The following is a 14,736-nucleotide window of genomic DNA, read 5'->3' on the forward strand; positions in this document are numbered from 1 at the left end:
GAACGGTCCAGCTTATGTCAAACTAAAACCGTTGAAGGTCATTAAAACTAAATCGAACTTTTGAAAGCCTTAACGATCACCAAATCATATGAAATTTTGTAGAGGTGATCTACTCATATAGACCTAAGATATGAACGGTGGAGATGTAAAATTATAATCGGAAAGTTGATGTAATGCCCTATCCCTATAAATGGTTTAAAATAGGAATCCCTCGTTAGAAGGGCCCAGAGCCCTGTATATATATGTAATTTTTATCCATAACGAAACTTAATTCGCTCATGTGGCTTTCCCCCAAAACGTACACCTCACGAACGAAGATGCAAGTTTTTAAGAGTTCATACCCGGGCGGGTAGAAGAAATTGAGAGAGAAAAGAACTCGAAAAAATAAAACTCAAGTCGGTTAATATATGTAGAGAGTCAGATCGGAGGAGTTAAAAGCTACTAGCTAGCTAGTAGTTTTGAATAATCAGCTCGGTAAGTGTTTTTGTAGCGGGCTTACTGGGGTCGAGTTCAGCGCTGACAAGCTCGAGAAGGAAGGTTTCGCTGTCGAGGAGGTTGGCCGCTGTTTCTTGCACCGTAACCACTGCCTTCACTGAAACTGCAGTATTATAGTTGTTGTTGTTGTTTTGATCCAACCCTGCGGTGGTTGCAGTCGTCGTCGCTGCCTTTACTTCACCACTGGAGGCACGGATGCGATTATATTTTTTGCTCAAGTACTGCTTTGTGTGGACGCGTGCGGGAAGAATATTGTGGAGGATGGAAGCAGGACTGCTCATCAGAATGGTGGAGCTGACGGTTTTTGGTGGTAAGAGAGGAGTAGATCTAGCGGAGGTGGGTGGTTTTTGAAGCTGAGGGTGCATCATCATCATCATGATTGCTTAACCTAGCTAGGCAGCTACAGGGGGCTAGCTTCCTTTAGCAATTTTCTTGCTGCAACTCTGTGATGGCTTCATTCATTTATATACGGTATATATACATACATGTGAAAGACCGACTAGCCATGCCATGCCAGCAGGTCGTACATATAGATATTAATCATGTTTTACTCGAGGAATATGTTATCCACACATATCTGAAGGAAATTATGTAGCAAGAAAAATGAAATATGAGCTGCATGTGAGCAAATAACTTCATAGTGTTATTCGAATAACCTCTAGTATGTTAGTATTGACTAGTATTTGATCATCAATCTTGGTCCATTGTTTGATTTGTGGGATTTGATCGTCATCTGGGTTGAAACTCAATGATGTCATTGTGATTTGTGGGATTTGATCGTCATCTGGGTTGAAACTCAATGATGTCATTGTTTGAAAAAAATGCACAGCTGTCGTCTTCGAAAGCTGACAAGGAGTGAGGTAGACTCAGACGACGATTAGAACAAAAAAAACAAAGAGTCCAAATCAACAATTTAAGAAAAAAAATAAAAATGTGGAGGTGCATGAAGAGGTGTAACTAGAATCACCATATATATACATGTGTAACTTTAAAAAGGGACAATGACATGTCTAACATTATTTTACACAAAATTGACTAAACTAGACCTTAAGTCAATTAAAAACTTTTGCATGTGTCCATTTTAATGTTTTAATACAAAATAACAAATCTACCGGTAATCTAATACCAACCTATCTCTCTCATCTATATATATATCAGGGCCCTTCCAATGAGGGATCCCTATTTTAAGCCATTTATAGGGATAGGGCATTACACCAACTTCCCGATTATAATTTTACATCTCCACCGTTCATATCTTAGGTCTATATGAGTAGATCACCTCTACAAAATTTCATATGATTTGGTGATCGTTAAGGCTTTCAAAAGTTCAATTTAGTTTTAATGACCTTCAACGGTTTTAATTTGACATAAGCTGGACCGTTCAAAATCATTAAAACTAAATCAAACTTTTGAAAGTCTTAACGATCACCAAATCATATGAAATTTTGTATAGGTGATCTACTCATATAGATCTAAGATATGAACGGTGGAGATATAAAAATTCAATTGGGAAGTGGTGTAATGCCCTATCCCTAGAAAGTGGCCAAATATAGGGATCCCTCAATGGAAGAGGGCTGATATATATATATATGTCTAACATTAAAAAGGGATAATGACATGTCTAACATTATTTTGCACAAAATTGACTAAACTAGACCCTAATCCAATAAAAAACTTTTTCCTGTGCCCATTTCAATGTTTTAGTACAAAATAACAAATCTACCCCTAATCTAATACCAACCTATCTCTCTCAGTGGTCTGCCAGTTAACACCACCTCCACAGCCTCGGCATCAGGTACAAATCCCTTAGCCATCATGGGCGGAGCCGGCCTAGTCTTGACTCTTTGTGGAGGAGCGCAGAGAGTTTGTGGAGAATATGAAAGCAAAGGGGTTTGTGTTGGTGCTCCGTGCTCCAGAAGGAGGCTGTGGAGATGGCTGAACCTTCAATCTTGAAAAGTGAGATGGATATGCTTAAGGAACACAGTGAGATTTTGAAGCCTGAAAAACTTACTGGTGCTTGCTGCTGTAAGAGTTGCAGACTTTCAGATGTATTATATATCTATTATTAGTCCTGTAAATTACTAGCCCAGATGAATAATATGGTATAACCAATGCCAACACAAGAAGATTAACACCATGAGTGCTTCCTGTTGTGTTATCTATTACTAGTCATGTAAATTAAAAAGGAAAACTAAATGGAAGTTGGTGTTGTAACTAAACTAATTGTATAATCTTCTGTTTTCCTTCATTTGTAAGAGTTGTAATAGATTTTGTCCTTGCTATGTTATGTAATTTGACGTTTGGTACTTGAGGAACAGCTACATCTTGGGTTTAGTTATGATTCTTTGCTTTCTGTTGGCAATCTATATATCATCTCTTATTTTTTGTTGTTGAAAGTTATGTATTTCTTGCCTTGCCTAGTTGCCTATAGCTTTGTTTGTTCTAACTCTAATAAACTTGTACTTCATTATGTGTTATTCTATACAACTGGATCGTTACTCTTCAGAGTTCAAACTTAAGCTTGTTGTTTGATTTCCTCACACCAACTGGTGGCATTTAGTTATGATCCCTTTGATTCTAAATTTTAACCAAATTGAATGGCTTCTTTGTAAGGTCCAAGCAAAGGAAAATATCTACAGTGTCAATGTTCTAACTCTAGAACAGCTGTATCATTCAAAATGGATTATCAACTAAAGCTTTACCAAATATGTTGTCATCTTCCTATAACCTCTCTCTCTTGAATATTGTGTTACATTGAATTTTTTTTGTGCGTTACAATTAGCCCAGGTGACAAATTCATCCTGGCTCCGCCACTGTTAGCCATTAAGACCTCCAGAAACTTCTTGCCTTCCTCCTCAACTGCCTTGTCATCCTCCCTTGCAAAGTTCTCAAACACTGCAGTGTAGGTAGCAGCATTTGGATACATCCCCTTGTCCATCATCTCAATCAAATAATTCTTTGCATATCCGAAGAAGTTGGGGTCAGCAGCGCGCGAGTCCCTTGCGCGCGAGTCCCTTGATTAAAACAGAGCAAGTGTAGGATGTTGGGGTAAGTTCAGCTGCTAGCATGTCCAGGAAGGTCTGAAGAGTACCCTCAGTCTTTCCACCATTGATGTAGGCTTCAATAATAGCAGTGTGGACTATGACCATGGGATGTATGCGAGGCTGACTTGTTGACTGAAAGAGCCTTATTGCCTCGTCTACATTGCCATCTTCTAGCATAGCAGAGAACATGCCCCATCACTCTTTCTCCATGCCATCAAGCCATTAAGGTAGATATCGCGGATAAGTTCTTGAACATCTTTGTCAGTGGTCCTCTTCTCGAGATCAGCATACAATTTCATTGCCTTCATTACCTCTGTGAAACGGCCTTCGTCCACCCCAGGCAAGATCCCCTTAGGCTGTATCTGCTTAAGCAACTCCTTCCCCTTCTCCAAGGACTCCATACGGGCAATACCATTGAACACAGCCATATAAGTTCTCCAAAAAGGCTTGATACCCTTATCCAACATTTCGAGAAATAACTCCTTGGCATCCCCAATAAAATTGCTTTCAGTTGCAAGCAGCGCAATGAGTAAATTGTAAGTGCATGGGCTGGGGTGATCCCATAAGATAACATGTGCTGGTACGCCTTCAAAGCATGTCCTATGGTGTTGCCAGCGCCATAGATATGGATGACTATGGTGAAGATAGCCTCATCAGGCAGTATGGCTGTCTCTAATAGAGGCTTAAATAGCTCTTTGGCTTCCTTATTGAGCCCTCTACGTACCAAAGCATTAATTAAAAAGGACGAATGCATATTTGCTCAGTGATTCATAGTCCTCCCCAATCTGTCTGAATCTTGCCTGCACATTCTCGTCTTCACATTCTTTGGTGGCATCCTCAAACAACTTCATTACATGTTCCTTAAGCATATCCATCTCACTTTTCAAGATTGAAGGTCCAGCCATCTCCACAGCCTCCTTCTGGAGCACGGAGCACCAACACAAACCCCTTTGCTTTCATATTCTCCACAAACTCCCTGCGCTCCTCCTCAGCCTCGGCCTTGTTCTCACCACGGCCAATGCCATCCAACACAGCCTCATAAGTCTCCTCATTCGGCTGCATTCCCCTCTCCAACATCTCCACTAAGTACTTCTTCGCATAACCAACAAAATCGGGGTTCTTCTTAAGGTCTGCAGCAGCAAGAGCCTTGATGACAATGCCATACGTGTAGGCATTTGGTTCCACCCCAGAAAATGAGATGTGCTTGAACACTCTGAGAGCATCCTTGGTCCTGTCCCCGACAGCATTGATGTAGTACTCGATGACAGCAGCGTCGATGACAACCCAGGGAACTTCATTGGTGTCCTCAATCTTGGCCCCAATCTCCAAGCCCACGTTCATGAAGCCGTCCCTTAACAAGCCCTCCACCATCTTGGTAGTGCTGCTGATCAGAGCCTCCTCGGTACGCATCTCGGCCAGGACTTTTCGCAAGTCCTTCGGAGGCTTCTCCAAGTCATCCGCAGCAGAATCAGCCATTGATGTGCTTACTCTGTAAATATAGTTGTATCAGAAAATCAAACTCAATAGAAACTGAAAAAGATGAGAACTTTGGGACTGATTAGACCCAAATCAGTGAAATGGGTTTAGGTTTTCACATTTGGGGACTTTGTAGCCTATTAGTGTCAAACATTGAACTCCAGAAAAACACAAAAGATGAAAACTTTGGGGCTTAAAAGACCCAAATCAATTATGGGTTTCACAATGGAAGACAGTGTAGCTTAGTAGTATCACAAATTGAAATCAAAAGGAGCAAGAAAGATCACAACTTGAGGGCTTAGTCTAGAAAAGGAAAGAGACCCCAAATCAGTGAAGTCAGGTTTCATTTCTATTTCAGAACAGACAATAATGAGTAACCAAGCTAGCTATTCTGTTGGGGTTTCAAAAATGAAAGTGGATGAAGAAGAACAGGCAAACTCACCTTTGTGTGATGATCGGCGTAGGTAGCTCTGAGGAGGATTCAGTACGATAGGGTTTTGACTGAAGAAGACAAAGGGTTTTGACCAGAAAAAAGAGAAGAGAAAACTTATAAGGGGGAGAGAGGGGTGGGTTCAAATTTTAAAGTTCAATTATTTGACGATTTTTTGGGGTCCAACACTCGCGCCCCCTAATTGTCTGATTAAGGCGTTAACCAACGGTTTTATGCTTGTTTTGGCGGTTAACCACAGCCATCTGATTTTTACGTGCAAAATAACTTAATTTCTTTTGTAATTGGGTGTTTTTTGGTAATAGACCCATGTACTTAGCTCAATACATTAGACCATACTTAGTTTCAGCTATACGCCCATACAACGTCATTAAACTAATATAAAAATAATATTTCGATACTTAAAAGACACAATTATTTTGACTTGTTTAATCCTTAAAGAGAGAAAATAGGAGTTGAAAAAGGAAATTCAATCCCCAATGGCACTATTGCCAACCGGACATGCATGCCAGACGGACAGCTAATGCCCGAGTCTGGCATGCATGTCCCTTTTAGATTTGAATGTACGTTGTGCTCTTTTTTCTTAGACTAAGGTTATTTTTTCTTACAATATTCTTGTCACATGACAATGTTTGTTAACGAGACAACATCAAAAACACCACTTAGTCTTAACATGACACAAGAGGATTGTTTAAGAATATTTTATATTTATGTGCTTAGCCAGAGTAGAAATCAATTAACTCAAAGGAAGATGTTATTTGTATTAATATTCAAATGTTTTATTAAGACTCTTTTACTTTCTTTTGATGTATTTGTAACATACGTAGACATATTAATATTGAATAAAGTAGTTACATGTATTATATATGCTCCGTAATTCTCATCGGTTCTTTCTCTAAAGACAAAACACTAAAACAAGTTATCAAAACTAACTTTATTTTCATCTAGCAACTACAGTCGATAAAGAGTAGTTGTATCTATCCCTAATCGACCACTAAACTCTAATTCATAAGATATACTCCCTGTAGCTCTCCGTATAATTATTGATGGTAAAACCAGTCGCACTTAACTCTCATTTATAATAATATCACATTGTTTCTGAGTGTACCACTTACACATATAGTTTCCTCCAATTTCTAGAAACAAAATAGTTAGTTTCATGATTATTTTATCTTTCAAAACCAAGATGAAAGGATATGAATTACATTTGCTCTTTAATCTCATATATGTTCTATATATAGTACAAGTCACAAAAATTGTTGCTTATTTGCATACAATTCAAATGTTACTTGGTCACCATATTATTGTTATACAACTACTCATCCAACACTTTGTATGTAATCAATTTTACATTATCATCTGCAAGATTGCAATAATTACAACTGATCGAAGGTAGCATGAAAAATGATCAAATAGTAACTTCGATGCACAGCACATGTCTCTGATTCTGTAAAACCTTCCAATTTACAGTATATTGACAAAGACCAGAGGAGAAAACGCTCTCTTGCACCCAAAGAGTCATAGCTTGGAATCATGGACATGACTAATTTTTTTAACAATCAAAAGTTTTGATTATGAAGCTAAATAGAAATCTCTACATCACTAAATTTCAATCGCAGAAGAAATGAGCCATCGAGTACAAATTAGTGTAACTGGAGTAATATTAATATGTAAAATCTCTCATCGATCAGTCTCTAAATTTGGCAGGTAGTGTTTCTTCTGTAAAATATTCCTTCCTGACAGTCTCCACAGAGCAAAACCTCACCTTCAAGAGATAAATAGTTATAACTCAAGTGAATGGAAAGTACACAGAAAAATGGGAAACTAAAGCTGCACATACACAAGTTCAGGTTCTACATCAAGTCTGCACAACATTTCATTACATATCATATCAGCATATAAAAAGCATCAATACTAAAGTACTGTTTATATAGCTTGGTGCATGAAGGACATGTACTGTATATGTCTATAGTAATAGGCATTCATCAAATTTACTATAGAGACATAATGCATTGCAGAGCTTACTTGACAAGCCAAATTCAAGAGAAAACTTAAAACTATGAAATCGATGAGTTGAACTGTTTACCTAAGATGATGAGAATTAGAGTTTAAGTGTGTGAAATTGAGTGGCAACATGCTGCTGATATGGAATGCATCCTCAGACATGATTAGGTAAACATTCAGATGTAAAGAAGCACAGATGAGCTCTGTCATAGGTTCTATGTTCCTCCCATATGCATCACCAAACACGAAATTTAATGAAGGTATAATGTTTATAGTTGTTCAAGAGCAGAATGCAGTAATACATCTAGAGTGTATCTTTCAAACCAGACAATATGTATTATTCATCTAGGAAGGTAATACATACCAAGGAAGCATATGATTTCAACAAGGGCTTTGCAAGCTGCCAAATTGGCTTGAATATAAATGGAGCATCCACAAACAGGACTTGGCCCAATCGCCTTGGGTAATAATAGTAGAATACATCAAACTGCAACAGATCAAGAATCAACTCTGAAAGGGCATCAAAAATCTCATGACAGCTAGATTTAACAGGGGAGAAAAGAAGTACCAAAAGAAAAAGAAAGAACTAGCTCCAAGTTTCCAACAAAGTATTTACAGAACAAAAATAAGCGGGTGTTGTAAACCTTACCAAAAATGTTACAAACCTCAAATCAGTATTCGCTGTACCGAAGCCTCGGAGATCAAAGATTCCAAGTATTTCTTCTCTCCCTTCAGGAAGTGCACTCAATGCCCTTTCAATCAAAAATACGCAGAGCTTCTCATCCTCAACAGGATCATGCACCTGTGGCATATTGTACAGTTTCCACTTTACCATCTATGATCTAGCTACAGAAAAACTGGTGCAGGTTTCATAGGGAAAATAAGCAGTCTACTGTATGACCAAGAGATAGTTGATATTCAAGAACACACATTAATTCATAAGCAGATTTTCAAATACATACTCCAAATTGGGTAATCACTAATCAGGAATATGCTATGGACGTGGACATAGCCAAAGAATCAAACTTACACCAGGAAAATGCTTAGCAGCATCCACTATGAGAACTGGTCTACCATTAACATCCAGAAAGTCGTGCACGTAAGCTTTTCCAGTTTCAGCAATTTTTTTCACAGAATCTTGAGACAACTCAGACACTCCAAATTCTTGACGCCATTTCTACTCCAGGTTAAGGAAACTATTGAAAACCCAACTCATAATACCTTAGCCATTTCGCGTGTTCCAGGTAAATATCTTAAAAGAAAGAAAGTTTCAAATGTACAGTACTTAAGTGCAAGTCACACATTATCACACACAAATTCAAGTTGTTCAAAGCAACAGGCAATGCAGCTAGCTAAACTCTCCCTAAAACCCACAATAGATCACAGAACATATTCTCTTCATCAACTTCACATCCTAATCTTAACCATTGATCATCAACTTCACATCCTAATCTTACCATTGATAAGGCGTATTCTAGCTGTATGTTAAAGAACCAAAACCTTATAACACACCACACATTATCACACATTATACTTCTAAAGACTACTAAATCAGAGAGTGAAGGATACAATTGCTTTGTGCAATTTCTCAACTGACTCTTGTACCGAAAATTTTCGGTCCTTGAGAAACCAGAGAATCAAATCCTCATCATCTCTTCCATTTTCGCCAACAGGAAGGCTTTGATGGTCCTTCTCAAGCTTCTCCTTCACTTCCAAAACTAGCTGCAAATTTCTCAAACCACACACCACAAGAAAAATCCACCACAGGGTTTATTAGTCATCCAAAATACAATGTAATCCACACACTTACATTAGCCTTTTCTTTTCCACCAGTCCCTTTTTACTTGCTTCAAAACTTGAACCAAAGATTGAAGCAGAATGATAAAAGTTTCAATCCTTATGATTCTCCAAAAACAATGAACCAAAACCCAGAACTTGGACACTCAGATATACCCAAAAAGGAGTAGAACTGATCATCTACATTGAAATTTTCAGAGAGTGGTAGGTGGACCTACCTTGCGTGATTCGTTGTGATCTAAGTGGGAGCTTCGAACAGACAAGCAACGAGGTCGGGAGGAAGATGTCACTTGATTGGAGTAACTTGAAGAAAGAGGAATAATGTGACGAAATGGATTACACAGGCGGAGCTCCATTTCTGGGTAAGTGGTGTGAAGAAGAAGAACAACAACAACAACGCCATTTTCTGCGGAGGACGAGTGTTGAACTCTTGGAGTAACTCCACGTGGGAAACACGTGAGGCACCCACTATTTTTGGTTAATTGTTAGTTTTTTTTTGTTTTTTTATTTTTATTTTTTATAAATATATATATATATATATGTTAGGGTAGCCAAAATGCTTCTTAGACTTCGTATTGCATTTGAAATGTTCTAACTATATATTGCAACTATAATAATGTCAAGAAGTTATCAGCTTTATGGTTTGACAAAGACTCGTTGCGTCGATGATGTTCTATCTAGGAAGCACAATGGAGCTCTTTTAGTTGACATGTTACTGAAGCTTATAGCAATGATGGTAAGATGTACCTAGGGTGCTTTCTAAACCTAACTTGGCATTTTAGCTGCTGAAGTTGCCCTTATATGAGTTATATCCTATATTTATTGTGCTATGATCAAGAGTCTCGCTGCTGATCCAACTCTTTGGAAATGCCAAGAAGTATTTGATTGTGATGATGGACAAGGGCATGCAGTACTCCAATGCTGCTAGCTACACTGGTATTTGAGGGCTATGCAAGGGAGGAGGAATCAAGAAGTTTCTGGAGTCATCATGATGGTCCAGTATGTTTCAAGTCCAGTGTAGCATCTGCACTTTCCACTATTTTCATTACCAATTTTAGAGAGACATTTGAACCTGCGCTTGGTATCCTCAATTGCAAGTTTTTGTGTTACCAACTTTTAAAGAAAAAGGCTCTTAAACAGTTAAACCTTGTTGTTTGCATATATCCTTGCAATTATTTTCATTGCCAGTTTTAGGAATAAGGCATAAACTTGCTATATGTCTGCACCTGCGACAAATTTTTGCTTACCAAGTTTTAAGGAAATGGCATTGGAACCCTGCTGTTGCAGCTGCACTTTCGACTATTTTCATTACCAATTTTAAGATATACATCTGAACCTTGTTGTTTGCATCCTCATTTGTAAGATTTTGTACAACCAATATTAAAGAAAGGGCGTGTGAACCTTGATGTTTGCATGTACAACTGTGACTATTTTCATAAACAATTTTGGGAAAAAGGCCAGCATTTGAACCTTGCTGCTTGCATCTGCACCGGAAGGCTCTTTGTTGTAACAATTTTTGAGAAAAGGCATTTGAACCTTGTTGTTCGTATCTGCACTTTGGCAATTGGTGAAGGTGGTAACGATGATAGCAGTGATGGAAAACACAGAGACATTGAGGTATGCTAGGTATTAACGCAAATCTCTCTACTCCTACAATCAAGCCTGACATTCATCTCATCCAGCATGATTCTCCTAAACTCTCTCCATCCTAATTACTCAATAGCATCATCTGTGTTCATTACTATTGATCTTGTAATCAACTGTATTTACTGCATTCAATACCTAGAGAATCAAGGAAAGCTCTCTTATATAGATGTACAGATTGTAATAGAATTAATCAAGGAAATATAATTTCTACACTAGGGATGGAAGTTCAGAATATATAGGAGGAAAGTCATTCTCTGTTATATGGCAGCTACTAGTCTTTTTTTTTTCATGGTTTTTCTCTTTGGAGAAAGAAATGTTTCAAGCATTTGAATATGAGTTTTAAGACTTGGTATCTAATTATGTTTTTTAAATAAGAAAACGTGCTGGATCTGTTCTTTGTGCTTCTGAATGAGCGAGTTTAGAGGCAACTATAAGCTCCCAGAGCTGTAAAACTAGTGAAAGAAAGACTCCCACATTGGAGAAAATAGAATAACATAAGCATTTAACTGAACATGCACGTGTTGATGGTTCACGACCTTACTTGAACAGGATCTGTTCTATAGGATCGTACCTCTGTATCCTTGACTTCTAAGGAGACAGGAATCTAAACCTGGTGGATGAAGCAAAGCCATGCGATCAGAGCGTGATTAACGGCTGGTGTTCTTCGGATCACTATGGCTGTAGATGATCGTTCTCAGCTTGGTTCTTCTAAGCCTGGGGTGGTCGCTTGGCTGTCTGACAGGTTCCCTTTTTGTTTTTTTTTTGCTATGAATCTGCTACAACTGTGAATCTTTGTTGTGTTACTTATACATCCATTACATATCAAAACACATTTATGATAAAATTCCTCTTCTGTGAGCAGCATGGGGCTCCCTGGCCTATAGTTGTAGTTGTACCTCTTTGAATTATATCTAGACGCCTACATGATGTTACAGAAGTTCAAGAAATAGGCTTGCTCTTGGATGCAGACCAGCATCTTTGAGTGTCATCCCCATCTGGTCCACCCCATAGACTTTTCTGGGGAAGCTTGATATCAATCTGTAGTTTCCAATGACAGGTAAACCTAATGAATCTATGTATCTGTAAATTGCCTGCACTTTGTCTGTGCTTGAGAAGCATTGCTCTCTTCTTTCGCCGTTCGGAAACCTTATCAGTATCTGAAAATGTATACACATTTTACAAACCAAGTTCACAAAATATAACTAGTTGATAAGTTTTCGTGTATGATATTTTGGTTCCAGAAGCATACCTGTGCAGCCTGAGGATCTTTCCCCCTATTACCAAACTCCTTGTATTGAGTTTCTCTGGTAGTAGAAGCCTTCATTTTTCCAGTATTTGTGTTGTTGAAATGATTCTCAACCTTCTCAGCATTTGCTTTATTATGTACTTGTACTTGCTTCTGAATTCTGTCTGCTAAAGCTGAACTCTTCAGCTTCTCCTTTTCCTATAAATGGGCAAGAATGTTTACTGGAAACTTTATACAGTGGACCAAATGAGAACCATATTAAGATCTTTAGAGGTAAAATGTACAGACCTTGTCTATGTGTAGAGCAGCTAGATATGCTGCATCTTGTTCATCTCTTAGACGACGGTCTGCAATTATTTTTTGATTTTGTTCTGCCTGCTTGGCTCTCTGACTGCGGAAAGCCAACCCTTGTTCCTCCACTGTCCTCTGCAGAATCCCTATAAGCTCAGTTGGCGAAATCGGCCCTTCCATCTAGACAAGAGAGTTCATCAAGTCTCTATATCAGGGTGTTGTTAGAGTTGCTAGTTGTTACTATTAGCATATAAAAGTGCGCATGCTCATGCCGTGTCCCTGTGTTAAAACTTAAAAAGAGACGGTGCTGCAACATGTGAAGAATTAAAGATAACCAAGATGAAAGAAAATAACAATGAGGATGATTGCGCGAATAATACTAGAATACCCCAAAAATTCCACATTTTGCTGCATATGATCACTTGGTATACACTTTTACAGATACATAAAGGAGGTCAATAGTGAGCATATATATGATCAAATGAAAAACTGTTGCACCATTAGTAGTGAACCAAAGTTTTGGGATCTAGCTGTTTGTGTAAGTACTAAAATCATTTGAGATTAAAACAATACCTGCTGCAGGACTGCTATGCTATCACTAGGAGCAGGAGCTATAATAGCGCAGAACGGAAAGCAAGAAGGGTTAAGTGTTGCAGCCATTTGTAGACCTTCCTCTTTATCGGCGAGTGCTGCCCAAGAAACAAAGTTAGCATCAAGAAACTGCACCACCAGCTCCGAAGACAGTGTCTCCCTACAGAAAGAGGGTGTGAAGGGATGTTCTGGTGAGTGCAGATACATGAACAAGAACTTGTGCTCATCCTTTGCAATCTTCAGGGCCTCCATAAACTGGCAAGCATAAAAGAATGGATGCATGGTACCATAATGCTGCTCAAAGCTATGTAGAAAGGTGAATGTTTCAGGAACAATTAGGGATTCTTCTGGATTTTGCATTTGAAAGTTTGATGGTAGAGTTTGAGTCCTTCTTCCTATTCCTATGCGGCCTCTACCCTGACCCATTGCTCTTGAAAATCCACCTATCAGGCTTCTGGGAAGGCTCACCATCCGGCGAACAATCCCATTGCGAGAGGCCTCTCCAGATGATCTTATGTCCTCCCTCATTGTTGATGACATAGCTAACTATGATCTAATAGGCTAGTACTATCCCCCAAAACAACAGAAATTTGGAGAACTTAGTCTTGAAGTTTCTCTTTGCTTATTAGAATTGTAGCGAACTATTTGAAACTATAGCTTAGCAAGACCAAATAAGATGTATATTGTTTATCAAGTTATATTCAATCAGAAATCAACTCCATAGTCCCTTTAACTGATCATGAAAGTTCAATTCCAGAGATAAAAAGAGCGTTATGAAAAAATGTGCAGATGCCTCATCTTTTTAGCTTATAGAACCAGAGGATGCTTTGCTTGTGAACCAATCCACCGTTAATTGAGGAATAGAATCCATGACATAGTTCTGATACGACCTTTTGTTTGATCATTCAAGAGTCCAAGACTTCATTAGTATCTTTTGTTTCAGAATCTGTTCTTCTGTAAATGCAGTTTTCAGTAAGATGAAGGCAATGTTCAGAAAGTTGATGCATGGTGGTATTCATCATCAAAACAAAGTATCACTTCACATATTTGGGAGTAAAACAATAGTGCAAACTAGAGTTAACAGATTTCACATACCTTTGAGCAGGACTTTAATTAGTCAATAAGGCACAGCTTAAAGCCTTAAACCTATCATTTCAGGTTAGCCCTTTTCCTTAAGTATCATTATTGCTCCTTTAATTTAGTCAATAAGGCATAACTTGAACCTGTATTAGTCAAGACCCAAGACAGCTTTGTCTCTAAGTATCATCACTGGTACTTGAGTTGATTTAGCAGAGACCAGTTTTATTTCTGAAAATTTCAAAGAAGGTCTTTCATTTCTTTCTTTCTGTGTCTATCATTCATGATGTGAAAAAATCTTTTGACCTCCAAACCACAAACCAAACTTTTTATTATAAACTAACTAAACAAAGTTTGATAGTTTAAAAGCAGAAAATCCCAGATGAATTCTAACATTTTATGAAGAATATGGTGGCTACCCATGTGAGAACATATACCTTTGAAGGTCCTAAAGTGGTGCTTTTAAAAAGAACATATATTATTTTCCTGCTTTTTGCTTCTATAATTCATACTACATTAGAACAGTAAGAGTTACACATGGTCTCCACTCCCATCCAAATCAGATGACCCATCACCATCTTCAACCTTCATAATAGGCACTAAGGTATGTGCAGTGGACT

At 38.3% G+C, this 14,736-nt stretch overlaps 3 protein-coding genes and 1 pseudogene across 4 annotated transcripts in view; all 4 read right to left on the minus strand.

Annotated features, from left to right (window-relative positions):
- LOC101299008 overlaps window positions 1-872 on the minus strand; it is an 18,946-nt pseudogene extending 18,074 nt beyond the window's left edge. Inside the window, exon 1 of the transcript XR_184793.1 lies at window positions 500-872. The product of XR_184793.1 is annotated as a linoleate 13S-lipoxygenase 2-1, chloroplastic-like (transcript). The remainder of the gene's footprint in view (window positions 1-499) is intronic.
- Window positions 873-4,415: 3,543 nt separating this feature from the next.
- On the minus strand, window positions 4,416-5,015 carry LOC101299303 (pentatricopeptide repeat-containing protein At1g63080, mitochondrial-like). Its single transcript, XM_004300864.1, has one exon. The coding sequence runs from the start codon at window positions 5,013-5,015 to the stop codon at window positions 4,416-4,418; it is 600 nt and encodes a 199-aa protein (XP_004300912.1).
- A 1,717-nt stretch (window positions 5,016-6,732) lies between these two features.
- Window positions 6,733-9,647, minus strand: LOC101309252 (motile sperm domain-containing protein 2-like). Its single transcript, XM_004298920.1, has 6 exons — window positions 9,483-9,647; window positions 9,037-9,189; window positions 8,498-8,644; window positions 8,117-8,269; window positions 7,832-7,954; window positions 6,733-7,228 (listed from the first exon to the last, which is right to left on the minus strand). The coding sequence occupies exons 1-6, from the start codon at window positions 9,618-9,620 to the stop codon at window positions 7,151-7,153; spliced, it is 792 nt and encodes a 263-aa protein (XP_004298968.1). The 5' UTR covers window positions 9,621-9,647; the 3' UTR covers window positions 6,733-7,150.
- A 2,000-nt stretch (window positions 9,648-11,647) lies between these two features.
- LOC101309542 (FAS-associated factor 2-B-like) lies at window positions 11,648-13,736 on the minus strand. Its single transcript, XM_004298921.1, has 4 exons — window positions 13,022-13,736; window positions 12,446-12,628; window positions 12,161-12,355; window positions 11,648-12,068 (listed from the first exon to the last, which is right to left on the minus strand). Exons 1-4 carry the CDS (start codon window positions 13,577-13,579, stop codon window positions 11,841-11,843), a joined length of 1,164 nt encoding a protein of 387 aa, XP_004298969.1. The 5' UTR covers window positions 13,580-13,736; the 3' UTR covers window positions 11,648-11,840.
- Window positions 13,737-14,736: the final 1,000 nt, after the last annotated feature.

This window comes from Fragaria vesca, linkage group LG5 (assembly GCF_000184155.1).
Source record: "Fragaria vesca subsp. vesca linkage group LG5, FraVesHawaii_1.0, whole genome shotgun sequence".
Taxonomy (NCBI): domain Eukaryota; kingdom Viridiplantae; phylum Streptophyta; class Magnoliopsida; order Rosales; family Rosaceae; genus Fragaria; species Fragaria vesca.

Coding starts and splice junctions, on each gene's coding strand:
- LOC101299303 (XM_004300864.1), bottom strand. CDS start 5,015: ATGGCTGATTCTGCTGCGGATGACTTGGAGAAGCCTCCGAAGGACTTG.
- LOC101309252 (XM_004298920.1), bottom strand. CDS start 9,620: ATGGAGCTCCGCCTGTGTAATCCATTTCGTCACATTATTCCTCTTTCT. Junction 9,190..9,482: donor ATCACAACGAATCACGCAAG/GTAGGTCCACCT, acceptor AGAAATTTGCAG/CTAGTTTTGGAAGTGAAGGA. Junction 8,270..8,497: donor CTGCTAAGCATTTTCCTGGT/GTAAGTTTGATT, acceptor AATATGCCACAG/GTGCATGATCCTGTTGAGGA.
- LOC101309542 (XM_004298921.1), bottom strand. CDS start 13,579: ATGTCATCAACAATGAGGGAGGACATAAGATCATCTGGAGAGGCCTCT. Junction 12,356..12,445: donor CTGCTCTACACATAGACAAG/GTCTGTACATTT, acceptor GCCCATTTATAG/GAAAAGGAGAAGCTGAAGAG. Junction 12,069..12,160: donor AAGATCCTCAGGCTGCACAG/GTATGCTTCTGG, acceptor ATACATTTTCAG/ATACTGATAAGGTTTCCGAA.